The sequence below is a fragment of the Cyprinodon variegatus genome, unplaced genomic scaffold, assembly GCF_000732505.1.
Source record: "Cyprinodon variegatus isolate N-32 unplaced genomic scaffold, C_variegatus-1.0 Scaffold824, whole genome shotgun sequence".
Lineage (NCBI taxonomy): Eukaryota > Metazoa > Chordata > Actinopteri > Cyprinodontiformes > Cyprinodontidae > Cyprinodon > Cyprinodon variegatus.
This window is the reverse complement of record NW_015151277.1, coordinates 177,957-195,049: the sequence shown is the minus strand read 5'-3', so window position 1 is coordinate 195,049 and position 17,093 is coordinate 177,957. Positions and strand designations below refer to the sequence as shown.

The window sequence follows — 17,093 nt, the reverse complement described above, 5'->3', positions numbered from 1 at the left end:
GTACGTAACCTTTTTCATTTTAAGCTTTTAAATCTCTCAAAATCAAATGGCTTTCTGGACACAACTGCTTTAAATCAAAGCATATTTCCGTACTAGAACGGTCGAATATAAATCCAGAAATAAATCCAACTGGAAATATGAGGAAAATATCAAGGCTATTCATTCAATCCAACATGGGTTGAGTTATTTCACAAAGAATGGGCAAGAATATCAAGAGTAAGTAGACACATACACCAAAAGACTCGAAGATGAAGTTGCTGCAAATGTAGCCCTATGAATCATATCAGACATGATTACAATAAACACATATAAAGTGCTGTTTCAGTGACAAAGATTTATGCTATCTATAATTGACAGATTTTATGTTTTTTTTTCAAATATTCAGCTCACAGTTTGAACGGTCTGTGAAAAGAACATGCAAAAATAGACAACAACTCAGAACTTAATGTTGAGTTAATCACAGGAGGTGCTCACCTCCACCCCGTCTTCTCCAGTGTATCCACAGCGGGTCACCCTGCAGTCAGGAATGCCGAACACTGTGACCAGGGTGGAGGACATGAAGGTCAGCTTACTGAGGTCCCCCTTCAGCCCTGCCTGAAGCACCTGAGCCATGATGGGACCTGATGCAACAAAGATAACATTTTAGAATCTGCACAGAGAGCTTTGGATCATCTTAGAAAAAACACAAAATAAGAAACTTAAAGAAAAATGCAAAAAGGAAGAAAGAAGGAAAAACAAATGAAGGATGAAGTGATTATTTCACCTTGCAAAGCAACAAGGGCTTCATCAATGAACTCCAGGTCCACATCAAACCCAGCAGCTTTGTACTCTGCCAGTTTGGCCTGAACATTAAAAAAAAGCACAGAAACACCCTTCAGACATTTTCCAGAGGATTCCAGGCTGCTCTTCCTGCACACATTGCTTCACCTTCATATGAGCAGAGTCTTTGTCGGCGCAGCCAGCGTTGGAGACCACATAGAGGTAACCCTGGTCTGTCTTTGTCACTATGAGGTCATCAATGATTCCTCCTTTCTCATTGGTGAAGAGAGTCAATGTACCCTGAATGGTGTGAAGATGGTGAGAGAAAGGATGAGAGGCTGAGAACCTAAAGACTTAAAGAGAAATCTATGAACCAAGTCACATCATGGAAGTTAGAGATTGATCTTCAATCTATTCAGGATATTTAAAGTAACAAAATAAAATGTTTTCATGTATTTAGCAGCAGAAGAAGCTCTGTGATGTTTCATTAACAGATCAACCAGAAAGGGAATCTTCCTCCTACCTGGTTGTCCTTCAGCTCTGCGATATCTGCCACCACCAGAGACTCCATAAACTTTACTCGATCTTTGCCATGGATTTTGGTCTGAGGGGAAACAAAGGTAAACATGCGCAACTTACAAGCTTCATAGGTATGTGCCTCCTTTGTGTTTCTAAAGGCTAATCTCCATTTAACTTTTTCCAAAACCATCAGCTTCTAGCATCTCAGCTCCACTTTTCCTCACCTGCAGCATGTGGCTGACGTCAAAGATGGAGCAGTGCTCCCTGGTGTGCGTGTGGGAGGCGATGTGGCTGTCTTTGTACTGGACAGGCATACTCCAGCCTGCAAAATCCACCATCTTTCCACCATGGTGCCTGTGGAAGTCAAAGAGTGGGGTTTTCTTCAAAGGAGCCTGGGGTGGGAGGGGAAACAACAGAGTGAGTCTGGAGCAGAAACATAGCCACTGCAGGGATGACTGTAGAAAGAAAGAACGTAGCAAAAAACCAACACAAAGTAGAACCCACTTAAGAATTTGTTTTATAAATTTCAACCTAAAAAAAAAAAAAACTCCCCACAGTATTACGTTGCTACTAAGATGCAGGGCAAAAGCTTTCATCAATCTTGCCCCACCTGAGCTGTGCATGTCTGTAGCTCCTCTAGAGTAACTATATGCCCCTCTGGGTAGGTTTGCTGTTAAAACGCTTTCTTTTTATTTCCAGATGACACATATTGTTTAGTAACTTTAACCCTGCTTTAACCTTCTCATTAACTTCTCCCTGACCTCCATGATGCTGTCTGCTCACCAGTGTTCTTTAACAAAGTGTCTTCGCAAAATAATAGCAATGATTAATAATAATTGAACTTTATTGATCTCACATTGGAGAAATTTACCTCTGAATTTAACCAATCCTCTTGGGGAGCAGTGGGCTGCCATCGTGTGGCGCCCAGGGAGCAGTTTGGGGTTAAGGGTTTTGCTCAAAGACCTAAAGTGCCGGCTGTGGGAGTGGGGCTCAAACTCAGAACCTCAGGGTTCCAAGCTCTATATGCCCTAACCACTAGACCGCTAGAAATATGCTGACACTAAAATTTAATGGGTAAGGAACAGAATGCTTTTCTGATTTTTATCTGTAACCAAAAAATAAAAACACTTAGAAACAGGTTTCCTTTCTTTAACAATCGAGCACTATTGTGTTTTTTTTTTTTTTCAGTCATTTCTAATCCCAAGAAGACAAAAACTAAATGTTCAATCGAGGAAGGAAACGAATTCAAATGTATCCATCTGTTGTGTGAGGAATTTAAACCAGACTTGGAACCAAATTTAGCTTTCAACACCATTATGGAGATAATAATGTGTAAAAATCCCAACTCTACATTAACAGCTCTACTGATAGTCTTCCTTCTGTCACAATCTCATCTTTTGTTTCTCTAAGTGACCTTTGAACTGGCTGGTGAAAGGGGGGGCTTATCAGCATACTCTGATAACACTAGAGAAGCAGTCACTCGTGGTTTTAATAAAATCATTTTGTGCAGCTCAGTGAAGCGAAGAGGACTCAGTCTGCTGGGAACCATGAACATTATGTCTGACTGAACAGGCTGCTGTTTGAAAAAGTGTTTCTGTTAATAATCTGACATGCAAATACATCGATATTTATTCAGACTTTATCCTGAAGGGATTCAAGCTTTTAATGTCCATCTATAAGCATACTTAAATGTCAGGAAACACCATTGTTTTGTGGGATATTTTCACTTATTGAAAGGAATGCACAATTTCACAACGGTTATCACATTTAGTCAGCTTGTTTGGTTGGATTAGGTTGAAAGGGCTCATTTAAATTTGAACTCAATACAACAGATACCCTTGGTCCAAAGTGCTAGAAGTAAATCAGAGGTGTTATTTGCCATTAACCCTGCACATTATATTTGGAATTTTAACTATTAAGATTTCAGTTTTCTAGAAGGTGAGAAAATTAAAAACTTTGAACTTAAAACTTTAAATTTTGCATTCATAAATAGGAAACAGCATTAAAAATTATTTCCAGAAAGTCTTGCTTGCAATTAAAAAAACATAAAAATGTTAAGATCAGAAATCAGTTGTTAAAGCACAAAAGCAATTATCTGCTTAAAGTTTGCATGATGTTCCAAATGAGTTGCTTAGAAATCAGTCTGCACCCTTCCAGACAGAGCATTGTTAAGGTCCTCTTACCTCTGTACTGAAGTCCCGTCTCTCCCGCAGGAATTTCCCCGCACATCCAGCACCCGTGACCCGCAGCAAACTCTCTCTGGGAGCCCGCAGCCCGGCAGCAACCGTCAGCCGAGCCCACATCCTGCAGCCTGATCCCCGCAGAAATGTTTCCCTTCAACCCGCTCCAGAGGTGTTAGCACTTCCGCTGCGCTGCTTCCAAACTGTTTGAACTCAACAACATGGGATTCCTGCTTTCCAGGCTAAAAAACACATGAAGCGATGCAGGAAGGAGCAAAGAATTGTGGGAAATGTAGTTAATAAATCAACGGGAGGCGTTGATAGGATGCTTATTTATGCCAAAGCCTCAGAGTGTAAAAGAAAATTACAGTATCATTATATTATAGACAACATAATATCGTGGTAGTAGAAAAAAAGAGGATATGATTAAAAAATATAAGAAAAATAAACAAATGAATTAAGTCCATTTGTCTCTGACATTGTTTCATCATATCTTTATGACAAACAGTTCAGCATTCTGATGCATTCACAGCATTTTTCATATTTTATCACATTACTACAACAAACTTTAGTGCTGTTATTGCATTTGCTGTGTGATGGAGACAAAGTGAAGCATAAATATGTGGTAGGTGGAACATGTTGCATAAAGATTATTCCAATAATCTAAAAAATAAACCTGCATTTTTCTTTTTTTTTTGTTTTTTTTTTCTTTTTTGCAGACAGCTCTGTCAGAATGGATGGAGAACATTTGTGCACTTTAATCTATTTCCACACAATCTCTGTTCTAAAGATTTAAAGTGACCCCGCATCATGATGCTGCCACTACTGCGCTTCATTTGGCCAAATGTGCAGACTCAGTTTAACATGTGACATAAATGAAAAAAATTGCTTTTCTTATTGATCCTTATTCGGTTGGTGAGCTTTCAATGATCCGACTATGTAGTTATCATACTCTGTAGCTCTGCTTGCCTGGCTTGTCAGTGGTGGGGAACACCATTTTCTGATCAGATGATGGATCAAACTGTGCTTTTGTGTTCAAAGATTGGGATTTTATTTAGAAAGCTAACCTTGTTCTAAATGTCTCTGTAGCTTAATCTCTAAAGTTATACTAAAATGTATGATTAAAAGAGTTTATAAAATGATTATACCTAAATTAACCTAACATAAAAGCCCATGTGAACAGAACACATGGCTTTTGTTGAAACAGCTCTTTTTATGATGGCAGTTTGTACAATATACAATTATTTCAGGGGTTTCAAAAACCAAAAACTGCTGTTTAGGTGAAAATAAAAATCTCCTGTTTCAGGAAAATTTGAAAGTGATAAAAAATAAATTCCATCTTTCAGATTTCAGACATTCTTTTTAACATTTTTATCAGACTAATAACCATTTAGTTTGATGGTTGTACATAGCAAAAAACAAACATAATACAACTTTGCAGTTTTATTGTTTCATTTGTTAATCCTTCAGTCAGTTTTCCTCAGTCAGAGTCTCCTGCGTTTATCCCAGTGTAGGCCATCATGCCTTCCACTCAGGTCACTGAGTCATCCTTTTGGCCAAAGGAACTAATAATAATCTCACGTCTCTGGTTCTATTTTGAGCTGTGAGGGGCTGCAAAGCTGGGCATGTGCATGTTAGGGGGGCTTTAAGGCAGAGAAAGAAACTTCCTCTCTCCGTTCATATCTTTCTACAGGGAGCTGCTGTGGGATAAATCCGAATATTTAGCCACAAACTCAGTTTATCTTAGCTATTTATGAGGACCTGGTCACCTGATGTGACTCCAGCAGAGCAGCTGTTGACTTGAAATCCAATTTTCTGCTGGTTTTCTTGGCTGAGATTCATGTTTTGCAGTTAGCTGTGAGCATGTGAGAAGTAAACAAGAAGACTAGAAGGCTTCAACCAGCAAAAACACATACATTTAAACAGGATTTCCTAAAGTGACATAAGGTAAGATGACTGAAACGTTTCTGCATCAGACTAATTCACAGAGTAACTGTGGACTAATTTATTTTTCCAGTCACTTAATAGTCATGAGCACGTTCTGTTCTTTGGGCCTTGTTTCAAATTCCTGAACCATCATGCCTCCATAAGTTTGATAAGAACCTCTAATAATAGGTGCCTAAGATCTCCATGGATCTTTTGTCATTAAAGGATTACGTTGATATATATTATAAATGACATGTTTCTGTATCTTCATATCCCAAACAGTCATATCACCTGTTTCCACATTAAAGGAGAATCTGTATTGCATAACTTTGTCAGGTGTAAAACACAAAAATAAGTGTTAAGCTATAAAATGAAAGAAAACAATGTATGGTTCTAAATATTTTTGTACTATTTAAAATATATGAAGGGAGTCAGGCATTTGCACCCCTTAATCTAATTTACCTGCCTCATGAAGTCACCAGTTAGTTTGAATAAATCCAGCTGTTTTGTGGCATCATGAAGACAAATGTCAGACTAGTTAGGAATAAATCGGTAGAGAGGTTGAATCAGAATATTTATTTATTTTGGGGGTTTTTTGGGGAGGGAAAGCTCCTCCTTCTGAGAATGCTGATTGGGTGAAATATTTTTTCCTGTAAAACACTTTACAGTCGCCCCAATCAAATAATAAAACAATCTGTAAGGCTGAAGAGACATGGTTCAACCACAAACGCAAGAAAAGAGCAATATTTACATCACATAAGGGGGTAGCTCTAGAAGGTGATAACTCAGGTGGAAAAATCTGTTCATATGACAACCATTAGCCCTTCAAATTCTGGCCTTTATCAAAATGTGGCAATAATGGGAAATACTGGAGAATGTAAAAAAAACCTTAGAATGGGGGTATCGATTCAAATAAAACAGCACCCAACATACAGCCAGAGCTGTAAAAGAATGTTTTCACTCAAAATATACGCATTTGTTCAAACTCTTTGGTGAAAGACCTGGTCTAAATCCATCTAAGCGTTTTCTGTTAAGAGATATCAAGCTAAAGTGAGGAGCAGCATAAACAAGCTTAATCAGAGTTTACGTATTTGCAGTGACCTCTCCTTCTTGTTTTGTATTTTATAATGCTTTTGTCTTACCTTTGAATATTGATCAGGAATTCTTTGTTAAAGCCATTTCGTTTTATGAAACATGTTTTCAGCCATGTTATACAGTTAAATCTTTTACTAAATGTTGTTGAAGATGTACTGGAGAGTGAGGAAAAGAAGGCCATAATTTAAACTTCTTACTTAAAGTCAACTTTATAACCTGGTTTCCTGTCTGCTACCTACATTAAAGGATAGGTGCATACCTTGCCCCGTGCCATTTTATGATAATTGTTATTTTCTGTTCTGGTCATCTTTTATCTAATTGGGATGTTAGTTTCTGCAACTATTATTTCCACATAAATTTAAGAACAACAGCTTTAACGTATTGAGGGGAGGGTAAAATCTTTTTTAGCACCATAAATGTTCCCTGTGGAGCATTTGGCTGTTTGAGACAGTCTGTCTCATCTCTTCATTCAGGCTTTTCCTCAGAACCAGGCGATATGTCGAGGCCTCCTTCGTCCCAGACCACTCCTCAGTTCTACAGGGTCAGCGAGAGAGACCTCACAGAGATCGAGCTGCATTCTGTCGACTCCATCAACGACCTCCACCGCACACATGCTGAGCACAGCCACAAAGGTACGCCCAGCCTGAGAGCAAACATGGACATTTAGCCAAGCGACTTAGTTCACCCTGTTTCCTTTCCAGGTACGAAGCCTCCTCGCCCCGCATATACACCCTCCCCAAATGGGAATCTATTCACACATGGGGCGGCAGGCAGTCAAAGAGGGCCCTCACTGAACAGCAAATGGCAGAGACGACTTCAGGACATGTTGACACCGAGTTCATCAAGGGCTTACGCCATGGGCTGCGCCATCATCACCCTTCTTCTGCTCACAGTGTTGCTTATCTTTTATTTTCTAGGTGACACATCTGTGTTTCAACTGTATTTCACAAAATCTAGATTATTTTTGCTTTTAGTCAAATTAATTTAAAACTTCAAGCTAAAATTCATACAAGTTTAATCTCAGTGTAATGCCACAAGAGCCCTACTAACATCTGTAAATAGGCCCCACGTCAATTTAAATCAGCCTATGTGAGGGCTAACTGAGCTTCAGTCAGATGTGTACATAAAAAAGTTTAAACCTTTTTTTAAATTGTATAAGACATTAGATCCAATTATGAGTTAAATCGAGGCCTGTTGTGAAGGTTTTTAGGGCAACACCTCAAACAAATCGCTTCCTTTTGTTACATCATAGATAAAAAAAACTAAAGGATTCAAGATATCAGGAAGAAAACTATGGCTGTCCACAGGTCTGGTTATCTTTGGGTTCAATCATCTAACGTCTCAGAGATCAACCCTAAAAGAAAAGCAAAATGCTGTGTAAAGTCCCGGTAGATGTTGGTAAGAGTCTCATACTCTGTGTAATGAGTTCTATACTGACATGAGCTGAAAGGCCAATCAGAGAGAAAGAATTCATCTCCCCAGAAGTGGCAAAATATCAGAGGTACTTCCTGTGTTCTGGTGAAACTATATCTGAAGTATTTTGCCATCAAGACTTATTTACAATTTAAAAAAAAGAAGGGGAAGCGTGCAGGCCTGAGGCATGATGATTCCTCTTTTAGGTGTTTTGCCGCAAGGAAAATTAGTCAATTTCACAAATAAAGCCAACTTGATAAGACAAGAACCCTATTTGGACATATTGAAGCAACATTTCAACACATAAGCAAGGAAGTTACAGATTGGACACAAATGGCTCTTGATCGACAATTTGGTTGCCACATGAGTTTGTGACCTGCAGATAAAATGTTAAAAATGTTGGACTAGACATCACAGAGCCCCAGTTACCCAATACAAAAATAGGCAGAACTGATAAAGTATGTTTGTTAATCTATAAACTCCAAACCTGACTCAGTTACTTAAGAAATAACAGAATTAATCAGCCAAAATCATAGCAAACTATGATGCTTGTGGAAGAATAAGAAAGACATTTGACCCAGGTTTCTACCAAATACCTTAGAAGTATTTGTAAACTTTTGATTTTAAAGTAAATCAAAGAAAGGATAAAACAATTTAATATTATCTGATGCTTTTTTGGCCTTTGGAAATAGTTGGTGATCCTTTATGAGAGCAAAAGAGAGAAACTTGAGTTTGATTTGACGACTGACAGTAAAATAATTAAAATGATCATAATATTTTCATCTATGTCTCTTTTAGTTCAGCAGGGCAGCGCAATCAGGATGCTGACTGAAGCTGTGAGGGAAAAGGAGGCTGCAGCCAACGAGCTGGCACTGCTGATCCAGGAGCTGCAGGAACTGAGACGAAACATGACAGTCGTGAGACGAGGGACATGAGGAAGACGTGGACTGGGCTCGTTTAACAGAGGACGGGGAATCATTTGAAAATGTGAAACATAAAACTTAATTCCATGTAGGCTTTGATCTTTTATCTCTAAACACAGTCTTTGTTTTGAGTTAAAAATGTAATTCTTTGTCTTTTGTTGTATAATAAAATAGCATAATTGACAAAAACCTAAATTTTTCTTTCATAAAAGGGAATGTGATCTTTCAGATATTAGAGTGGTTACCACCCCTGAGTTTTTATAAATATCTAAAACACTTCCTTATCAAAATAACAGGGAAAAAATATTGTTCATAGAGCCAAAAATTATATTATGTGATTCACGAATACGTTTGATTTTAACGGATTTCTTCTCTTTTTTAATTGATAGTTTTCCTTTAGCCAGATTAAAAGCTGTGAGGTGTTTAATAGCATAATAAGGCTAGGTCATGTCCTCCCATTATGGAAAAATCTTTTCTGACTGCTGCAATGTCTACCTCAAAAGGAGCATCATACATTGAAAATAAACAATAAAACGAAAAACTCAAACAATTCAACAATTGAAATGTCAATAATTCAGAAATGACAACCCAAAGAAATATATCCAATTACTTTTCATGATTTATAATTTAACAATTAAAACGTTGCTTTAATGTTAGATGGTGTTATTGTACTATCCCAAAATATATTTGCTTTGTGTTTAAAGTTTTTAGGAAATCTGGAACATATATTTGTAACAACTGAGCTACAGCAGATCATATTTTTTATAATTGCTTCTATGAAGAGAATGTGGAACAAAGTTTTCCAAGTATTTTGTTGGGATAAGCAAACCCTAAAACATGTTTAGGTATTATGCTAAGAATATATCATAATCTAGTATTAAAAACAAACTATTACATGTTAGCTAACATGTTAGCTAAAACTATCTACTATGCTAACAGCAGCTTTTGTAGCATCATTAGAGGAAATGCAAAAAGAGCTAAAATACTAACATGGCCATCTTCTTTTCATACTTTAAATTAACAGGATAGTCTTCCTTATTTTTAAAGGTAGGAGAAAAAAAATCACTATTAGCTAAAATAAAGGCAGCAAATCCATCACTAAAATGCTATATTTTGCTAACATGCTAATATAAGGATGTTAGCTGACACCAACAAACAGAAACAGGCATTCAAAAACTGAACCCAAGCATATATTTTAAATATTTTTAAATAGTTTACATTTTTTATAACTTTTCTATGCAATTTATTGAACGCTCCCCTAAACGAGGAGCCATCATCAACCCTCGTTCTGTCCACTCTTCTGACACTGGGGCCCAGTCCAGCCTGAGTAGCATTGACACATGAAGTGCTGCTGGTAGTATTTCCTGCTGGTGGAGTCAGCATCATCATGAGGGTCAGAGGTGGATGCTGATGAAAGCCTGTGACTACTGTTGGGGTTTCGCCTGGCACAGCGGCCATGACTGTGGCAGAGTTGGAGGCTGCAGCGGAGCGTGTCGGCCCTCAGGGAGTGTATAAAGGGGCCCAAGACACTGTGGATGTAGTGTCTGAGAAGGATGCACTGCTCCTGATAGATAAGAGAAGAGAACAAGGTTGTATGAAAACTCCAAAACGCTCAGGCATGATGATTTAGTTATTCTCATACTTTAGATTTGGCGAATTTTATATCTCCCCACAGCACGACCCCAGCTGTGCCAAGTGAGGCGCTCTCTCCAAGCGTGTGCTCCAAATCCGTCTGCAAGCACAGACTGTCTGTTATGCCTGCAAACTGAACTTCACCATCTGTTGCCTTTAATGACCCAAAGCTACCTTGTTGAGAAAGTTGAGAGAATGTGTGAACGCCAGCCGGGTGTACGGAAGGACAGGTGTGGCCTGATTATTATTGTTCTCATGACGCCACAATGAAGCCACTCTCAAAGCCTCCTGCAGTCTGTGTCTGAGTGCAGAAAAAAACTTCAGTTTGCACCTTTAGCTTTAAAAGAAATGTGGTAAAACTGGGAATAAATGTGCTTGTTTATACCTGACCATCAGAGCTGCATTTATGGACCCTGCCAACCTCTGCGGCAGATAAATGCTGGGATAGAGAGCTGTGGACTGAGCCCACAGCCAGGACAGCCGGTCATTCCTCTGCTTGGTTCCCTTGTGGCAGCGTCCTGTGTAGCTTTGATCTGCTCTCACATAACAAACGAAGCACATTCATGTCAGTTCAATCAGCTGTACTAGACTTGAATTATTGAGTTGAATTACAGAATTATATCATTTACAGGGTCTTCTAAATGTAATCCTTCACACTTTTTAACATTTTGTGTTATTAGAAAAAGCAAAATTTTTAATGGGATTTTATTTAGAACCACACAAAGCAGAGGAAAAATAATAGAATAATTGAAATCTGGGAAAAAAAAACTGGCTGTATTCTTTAATTAACCCAATTTTTCCCCATTACTCATAATGATAAATAAATCACCTAAACACATCCCATATGTTGTAAATGACTACGCTGTGATAAACGTGGGCAGAAGTTTAAAGTAAATTTAGGCTGGAAAATAATATCATCATTAGTGATCTAAGGTTATGTTTAAGAAGAAAAATTTTTTTTTCACTCTGCTAGTGTTTTTCATAAATCTCTTAGAGAAGAACTTTTTTTTTTTACATCAAAATATACATATTTTTTTAAATATTACAAAAGGTGATAAGGTCTTGCCTTGTCCTCCAATAACTCTTCGCTTAAAATTTATATTTTTCAAACTATTTCTCTGCTTGCGCTATTTTAAACCCAAACGCTGAATTTTTTTTTTTAGAGACAAATTTTGAAAAACTTCAGGAGTTTGAATATTTTAATGCAGGACTGTTTCCACTAGGGGTTGAGTATTGGCATGTGTTTTGCGATACGATATAAGTCTCGATACTCTGGTCACAATACGATATTATCACAATATGCCAATATAGTGTGATATTTTACCCAGCTATCAAAATGAAATGACGAAAATCACTATCACAAAATCGATTTTTTTATCACATGCCTAGTTTCCACCTTCATACAACCCATTTTTATAAAAACAATTTATGGTATTCTCTTCATCAAGTTCAGTATGCCCATAAATCACAGACATTGGATAACAATCCAGATTTTGTTTGCTCTACCTGTCTTCCGCTTGTGTTTATTCAAGCAGGAGGGGAAACCATAAAAGCCCCAGAATCCCTTGGGCCTGCTCCTGGTCGCCAGCCTCAGCGTCTCCTCCATAAAAGCCCGAGCACTCTTCTCAAACTCCTGCCGAGCCAGCCGTGTCACGTTCTCCTCAGACAGATCCAGTCTATCTTGTCTCACCAGCTGCTTGGAGAGCCTGCGGTACTTTATCCTGGATCCAAAGTTGCTCTCCCACAATGGCTGCCACTCCTCCCAGTCGATGACCCCCAGACCAGAGAAGCTGGGACGCAGCAGGACGTCCAGCTTCAGAGCTGTGAGGGAAAGGTGAGAGGCCAGATCACCAAGCTGAGGGATTCCTCCGTTCACCTCTCGGCCATCGTTGGAGAGGTACGGATACTTCCCCAGATGGTCCCGATAGAAGATGCTCATTTTCTGGAAAAAAGTAAAACAGCAAAAGTTGCTGATCCTTCCTTCCATTACAGTTTGCTTAATGGCACCAAGTCTCTACACTGTGTGCAGAACTATTAGGCAAATAAGTATTTCGAACACATCATCCTTTTCATACATGTTGTCCTACTCCAAGCTGTATAGGCTTGAAAGCCAACTACCAGCTAAGTAAATCAGGTGGTGTGCATCTCTGTAATGAGAAGGAGTGTGGCCTAATGACATCAACATCCTATATAAGGTGTGCTTAATTATTAGGCAACTTCCTTTCCTTTGGCAAAATGGGTCAGAAAAGAGATTTGACAGACTCTGAAAAGTTAAAAATTGTCAGATGTCTTTCAGAGGGGTGCAGCAGTCTGGAAATTGCCAAGCTTTTGAAGCGGGAGCATCGCACAATCAAGCGGTTCATGGCAAATAGTCAACAGGGGCGCAAGAAGCGTGTTGAAAAAAGAAAACACAAAATAACTCCCCAAGCTTGAAGCTACCAGGAAGCCATTAGCCACCTGTTGTGGCATATTTCAGAGCTGCAACATGTCTGGAGTGCTGAGAAGTACAAGGTGCTCAATACTCAGGGACCTGGCCAAGGTAAGGAAAGCCGAAAAAAGGCTACTTTACCTTTGAACAAGACAAAACATCAAGACTGGGCCAAGAAATATCTAAAGACTGATTTCTCCAAGGTGTTTTGGTCTGATGAAATGAGAGTGAGTCTTGATGGGCCAGATGGATGGATGGGCACCAGGCTGGATTAGTAAAGGGCAGCAAGTTCCTTATCGACTCAGATGCCAGCAAGGTGGAGGCGGGGTACTGGTATGGGCTGCTATCATCAAAGATGAGCTTGTGGAACCTTTTCGGGTTGATGATGGAGTCAACATCAACTCCCAGACCTACTGCCAGTTTCTGGAAGACACCTTCTTCAAACAGTTGTACAAGAAGAAGTCGCCATCATTGAAGAACAACATGATATTCATGCAGGACAATGCTCCGTCACACGCATCAAAATACACCACAGTGTGGCTGGCCAGGCAACGTCTAAAAGGAGAAAAAATAATGACATGGCCCCCTTGTTCACCTGATCTGAACCTCATGGAGAACCTGTGGTCCTTCATGAAATGTGAGATCTACAGGGAGGGGAAACAGTCCACCTCTGTGAACAGTGTCTGGGAGGCTGTGGTGGCTGCTGCATGCAATGTGGATCGCAAACAGATCAAGACACTGACAGAATCTATGGATGGAAGGCTTTTGAGCATCATGGTGAAGAAAGGTGGCTATATCGGTCACTGATTTGTTTTGGTTTTTTGAATGTTGCAAATATTTATTTCTGAATTTTGAGTTGTTATATTGTTTTACCTGGTGAAAATAAACAAGTGTGATGGGTATATATTTGTTTTTTATTATGTTGCCTAATAATTCTGCACAGTAATATTTACCTGCACACACAGTCATCCTAAATCTAAAAAAAAACACATCAACTTCTAAAAAAATAAGAAACTTTGATATTAAGGAGTCTTTTGGGTTGATTGAGAACTATATTGTGGCCCAATAATAAAAAATAATCTCTGATGAGGATTTTTTCAAAGAAAAAAAAAATCAGGAACCAAAGCCACACATCAGATTTATGACTTCTTTTTTTTTTTTTTTTTTTTTTCAAACAAGTGAGCAGCACAATTTAAAAACAGCCCATCTAAATCCCTTCATCACCTCTCCCTGGAAGCGCTGCCTGTTGTTCTCCACAATCCCAAATTCCTTCAGGTCCAGCTGGACGTTGTGGCGTTTGTGACAGTTTGCTGTGGGCATGTTCCACACTACGATGAAGGGCTGGTCCCGGTGGAGCGGACCTGCAGCAGGCACAGCAGGAAGGGGGAGGTTCTCTGACAGGGAGGAGCAGGGAGTGATGAGGAGGATGAGCAGAGGAAGGTGAGGCAGCTCCATGGCTTCTCATCAAAGGGTGTGTCCTTCCTAACCAGAGACACAGAACAACCTAAGATAAATTACCTTCTTTTATTTGCAAAAAAAAGTCCACCTAACATTCTATTCACCCTTAGTCAGTCTTAGCTACTTAGTTTCCAAAATAGTTTGATTAGAACTTTTATCAAAGTGTTCAAAGTTTATTAGAGTATTTTATTTTGTTTCACACACTAATAAGGCTGAAGTATACCCACAGGGGCAGAGGTGGTTTTATGGCTTTTTAGAGCAAAACACCTATAAAAGCCACAGACTGCCATGCTGAGCAGAACATCAGCTGCACATCATGCAGCTCCACAACAACAGGGGATCTTAGGACTTTCTTACAGATATACAGAGATGAGTCCAAGGGTGTATTTTGTAAAACTCAGATCCTGTCTAAATAATCCACAGAATTATACCACAATTGTTTATATCTGTAGAAGTAATAATGCATTAATGATTCTGTGGATTTCTCTCAAAACCCACTTCCTACCAAAAACCCATTTACCAAGCATTTACCATTTGCTGTACTTTTGACAGTCACGGATAAGAGTAGCTGTACTTTGAAAACATAAAAAAAAAAACAGCCTTTAAAAGCATTTTTTTTAAACTGTTGGTTGCTTCCTACATAGAACCACAACTCATATAAGAAGTCAGTTAGAAAAATGCATAAGTCCAAAAATGACATTAGATTCTTTTTATTGTCCCCATATAATCACTTGATTATAAGCCAAAAAAAGAAGAGAAAAACAAATGTTAATAATATATTAGCATAGACAACAACACTAGCAGAGTCATCAAAGTGAAAAGGATGCCATTGCTTATACCGATGATAGAAACATGTTATTGGGCTCCAGTATGGCCACATTACACACTCAGATGTTTAACTATGTATCATTATAGCTCTTAGCACTTTAACACTACTGAAATAAAATACTTCAAAGGAATTCTTCTTTAATCACAGTACATTACACTACAAATTACAGAAAAACCAAGCCTTTATTATGAGCTGATGTAATGAGTAAATAAAACTTATGTTAAGATTTAATTGGATGACCTTATGTTTCCATAGATTACAACACTAATCTGGATATTTATTTATTGTTAGGTGCTGAGCACAAAGTCAGATAGGCACACCTTTATTGAGCCATTAACACATTCATCTGGATGGGAAGGCAATAAAGAGGCAGGCATGATGAATGCTGAGTATAAGCCAAGTGGTTGTGTGGAAGGTAAACCAGCTCTGTGCTTTGGTTAGAGCAAAATAGGTTTTAGCTTTTTTTGGGGTGACAGAAAAATCCAGGTCATAACTACTATAAGTATGGCGAGGGACCCATGATGCTGTGGTTATGCTTATGTTTCTGTTTTCAAATCATCTTCCTGAATGAAATGAAAAACCTGTGGAATGAGAAGGACAGTAGAAGAACCCTGGGAATGATCCTAAAGGGGAAAAAAGGAGGGGATATACTGACAGCTTGGATACGATTAGGAATAAAATCTTTATTTCTTTAAAAAGAAAAAAACGTGCGTCTTCCAATTCAATTTACCCTGAAAAATAAGAATGAAATCCTGCAGCAGTAATGAAGGACACATTTATTTAATGGTCTTATACACATTTTTAAAGAAAAACTATAAATCTAGCTGCCATGTTATGTTGTATAAAAGCGCAAACAGTTTTAATTTGTAAAGCATATCAGATAAAACTAAAAAACAAGGGGGCTACAATTTTAGAGGCGTGGCTAACGACGCCCAACTCCCATCATGCATTGCGTCTACTGGTTTTTATTTTTTAAACAGTTTTTAACTAATTATGCCGAAGTTACACAATATTTACCCAATGTTTCCAGTAAATTTATTGAATGATGATAAAGTCTATACATTGCTGAAACTTAAAGTTGTCCCCGCATAGAGTAGTTACGTTGCACCGTGAGTCAAATAGGTATGATGGTGAATGGCTTGTGGGACTTTGACATTTTCAGAGTATGCACTCTTGTTTCTCTTCAGATCGTATAAATCTTTCGCCTTTTACTAAAGATTTCCGTGGAGAGGAACAACAAGAGTTTATCCCAATTTTTTGATGCCCTNGGAACAACAAGAGTTTATCCCAATTTTTTGATGCCCTACCGAGAGGTGGGGCGTTCTTCTACTGTTCAATAAAATATGCTATGTTAGGTCACCAGAAGATCTGATTCTAGTAATGTTTGGGAGCAGATAACATTAAAAAGCGTGTATCCGAACCAGTTAGTACACATGCAAAGCTCGTATGGACTTGCATTTCTATTAATAGTTTGTAGATTATTACATTATTACTATTGGCTGGGGTTAGCCTTCTTCGTTGTGGGGTTTAATGGCGTTTGGCAACCACTTCAGTGCTCATCACCGCCACCTACCGGTTTGGTTTGTGGAACAAAATGAAAATGTAGCTAATGTATTTAACCCACTTTACCGTTATATACTATATATAATCAAATTCTACTATATCTTTATCTGATGTAAATACTATTTAATACAAACAGTTCCCTAAACTTTTAATACGTAGTTTAATAAACTAAGTCCTGCTACGACTCGTTATAAATCTGTCCGTCCACAGATTTATTTCTTTAAAACAGTTTTTTAACTAATCATGCCAAGTTTGTCATTTTTTTCCCCTGATGTTTTATGTAAATTAAACGAAGGATAATTAAGTCCATACATTTCTGAAACTTAAAGGCATCCCTGCATAGTTTAGCTACGTTGCACCGTGTGTCA

General features: G+C 38.4%; 2 protein-coding genes across 3 annotated transcripts in view; both read right to left on the bottom strand.

The window, feature by feature from the left end:
* Window positions 1-3,706, bottom strand: part of amt (aminomethyltransferase) — a 7,013-nt gene extending 3,307 nt beyond the window's left edge. The window contains exons 1-6 of the mRNA XM_015396838.1: window positions 3,462-3,706; window positions 1,503-1,670; window positions 1,283-1,363; window positions 928-1,059; window positions 764-842; window positions 475-620 (exon numbers count right to left, since the gene is read on the bottom strand). Coding sequence (XP_015252324.1) covers window positions 475-620; window positions 764-842; window positions 928-1,059; window positions 1,283-1,363; window positions 1,503-1,670; window positions 3,462-3,581 — 726 coding nt within the window. The 5' untranslated portion in view covers window positions 3,582-3,706. The remainder of the gene's footprint in view (window positions 1-474; window positions 621-763; window positions 843-927; window positions 1,060-1,282; window positions 1,364-1,502; window positions 1,671-3,461) is intronic.
* A 5,736-nt stretch (window positions 3,707-9,442) lies between these two features.
* LOC107098940 (hyaluronidase-3-like) overlaps window positions 9,443-17,093 on the bottom strand; it is a 19,073-nt gene continuing 11,422 nt past the window's right edge. The window contains exons 2-7 of one of the 2 annotated variants that reach the window (XM_015396837.1): window positions 14,100-14,357; window positions 11,954-12,389; window positions 10,833-10,980; window positions 10,622-10,748; window positions 10,458-10,547; window positions 9,443-10,379 (exon numbers count right to left, since the gene is read on the bottom strand). In XM_015396837.1, the coding sequence (XP_015252323.1) occupies window positions 10,092-10,379; window positions 10,458-10,547; window positions 10,622-10,748; window positions 10,833-10,980; window positions 11,954-12,389; window positions 14,100-14,330 (1,320 nt within the window). In that variant the 5' untranslated portion in view covers window positions 14,331-14,357 and the 3' untranslated portion in view covers window positions 9,443-10,091. The remainder of the gene's footprint in view (window positions 10,380-10,457; window positions 10,548-10,621; window positions 10,749-10,832; window positions 10,981-11,953; window positions 12,390-14,099; window positions 14,358-17,093) is intronic. The other variant, XM_015396836.1, reaches the window with a different exon arrangement.